At 54.5% G+C, this 2,055-nt stretch overlaps 1 protein-coding gene across 1 annotated transcript; it reads left to right on the top strand.

Annotated features, from left to right (window-relative positions):
* The first annotated feature begins 510 nt into the window (after positions 1–510).
* Positions 511–2,003, top strand: LOC123500395. The gene is made up of 2 exons (XM_045249117.1): positions 511–571; positions 691–2,003. Exons 1-2 carry the CDS (start codon positions 511–513, stop codon positions 2,001–2,003), a joined length of 1,374 nt encoding a protein of 457 aa, XP_045105052.1.
* The last annotated feature ends 52 nt before the right edge of the window (positions 2,004–2,055 follow it).

The raw sequence follows: 2,055 nt of genomic DNA, 5'->3' as shown, positions 1-2,055 counted from the left end.
AGGAAAGAGAGGAAGGGCGGTCACTTGCTCCCCCACCATCATCTCAGCCTGAGACATCAACAGGGGTGCCGAGGCGACGAACGCAAACAAACGGCAACAGATCTGAAGGAGGTCAGGCAGGAGGGCAACACCGACCACCCAGAAGAAAGAAAACAGTGAGACGAGGGAACTCACAATCAGAAGCAACACCATTACCACTACCACAGCAAGGACGACCTCAGAACAGCAGTAGTCCGCGTTACACACCGCAGCAGCGTCCTAAAAAGGTGTGTGAATACTGCCAAGGTCGCTTCCACTCAGCTTTGGATTGTCGTGTGAGGGCTGCCGACGAGAGACAACAGGAGCTGGTGCAGGCAGTGAAACAGAGTGGCCAGGAGACGTTACTCGCGCTGAGAAACGTTACTTGGCAACTTCACCAGCCTGCTTCACACCAGAGGCTGGCCGCGCCCCACTGGTGACTCCTGCAGGACCGCCAGCTTCTCGGCCCCTGGTCCCTCGCCCCTTACCCATATGGCGTACAGTATGGAGCAGCGCCCCACCACTACTCGGCGATGCTACAAGCCGGCCAACAGTGAACTAAAGATAGTGTCGGCCAATGTGAGGGCTTTCACACAAACATTGGGGAGCTCACTCACAGTGTTATTATTAAGAAAAATATAGATTTAGTGTTTGTGTGCGAAACTTTTTTAGATGCCAAGGTGCCAAGCAATTATGCCCGTATCAAAGGGTACTCACCATGGATTAGAAAAGACCGTTCTACACAAGGCGGGGGTGTGGCATTCTGCTTTAAGGAGACTGTGAATGCTCAAGTAGTAGAGCCACCCACACCCATACCTGGGGAACTTGAGCTCTTGACATTGAAAATAATCGACAGCAATGGGAAGGGCCTATTGTGCGTGGGTTGCTATCGGCCTCCATCACAGGGAACAGTGTTGCTGGACTACCTAACATTAAACCTGGACTCTTTGATGACTGCCAGTCAGTGTGACAGTGTAATAGTGATTGGCGACCTAAACCAGCACACAGTCAGGGACGCCTTTAACTCACTACTGGTTGTGCATGACATGCACAACTACGTCACCTTCCCCACGCACAAATCTGGGTCATCCCTGGACCCGGTGGTGACGGATCTTCCTTCCCACACAGTACAGTGCTTCCCACTCGACTTTGTAGGGACCTCAGACCACGTGGCTGTATTCACCAGAGTACAGTTCAAGACACCACGTGAGGAGAGCTTCGAACGAACCCTCTGGAGCTGGGAGGCTGCCGACTGGGATGCCTTTCGTGCTGCACTGAGGACTACAGAGTGGGGAGGAGTGCTGCGTGGCGACGCCAACCAGCAGGTGAGGCAGCTCACCGAGCTGCTTCACAACATGCAGGTCTGCTGGGTGCCGCACTCGGTCCATAAAACAAAGGCATCAGATCAGCCTTGGTTTGGTCCTGCTTGCGTTGCCGCATCAGATGCCAAATACAAAGCCTGGCGTGCTCTCAAGAGGCACCCGACGGCCAGAAACAGACTGAGGCACCGAGCGGCAACAAGGCATATGAATGCCACGCAAGCATGGGCTATAGAGCAGTGGAGGGCAAACCTGAAAAACAAACTAAGGGGAGGCCAGGTTGGCTGCAAGCAGTGGTGGAGCCTTGTCAAAGACAAGCAGGGTGAGTCGCGGGGCACCTCCGTCCCTGCACTCCACCAGGCAGACGGCAGCTTCGCCCACAGTGCAAGTGACAAGGCAGACCTCCTGGCCAAGCACTTCGCTGAAAAGATGTGCATCCCCGACCCCGAAAGACCCTCTCCGCTGCTGCCTCAAATAGTGAAAGAGACACTAGTGAAAGTGATAACAAGTGAAGTGGAAGTGCGAGCGATTCTCGAAAGTTTGGACGAGAACAAAGCTGTGGGGCCTCAGGACATCAGCCCGCGCGTTCTACGCCAGTGTGCTGCTGAGCTGGCGCGCCCCTCACTTCCTCTTCAATCACTGCCTCGCCACCTCCACATGGCCTGAAATGTGGAAAGGAAGCAGTGTGGTGCCTCTTCACAAGAAGAACTCCAAGGCA

This window comes from Portunus trituberculatus, unplaced genomic scaffold (genome assembly GCF_017591435.1).
Source record: "Portunus trituberculatus isolate SZX2019 unplaced genomic scaffold, ASM1759143v1 PGA_scaffold_212__1_contigs__length_76608, whole genome shotgun sequence".
Lineage (NCBI taxonomy): Eukaryota > Metazoa > Arthropoda > Malacostraca > Decapoda > Portunidae > Portunus > Portunus trituberculatus.
The sequence above is the reverse complement of the archived record's forward strand: the minus strand, read 5'-3'. Positions and strand labels throughout refer to the sequence as shown.

Coding starts and splice junctions, on each gene's coding strand:
- LOC123500395 (XM_045249117.1), top strand. CDS start 511: ATGGCGTACAGTATGGAGCAGCGCCCCACCACTACTCGGCGATGCTAC. Junction 572..690: donor ATGCTACAAGCCGGCCAACA/GTGAACTAAAGA, acceptor AAACTTTTTTAG/ATGCCAAGGTGCCAAGCAAT.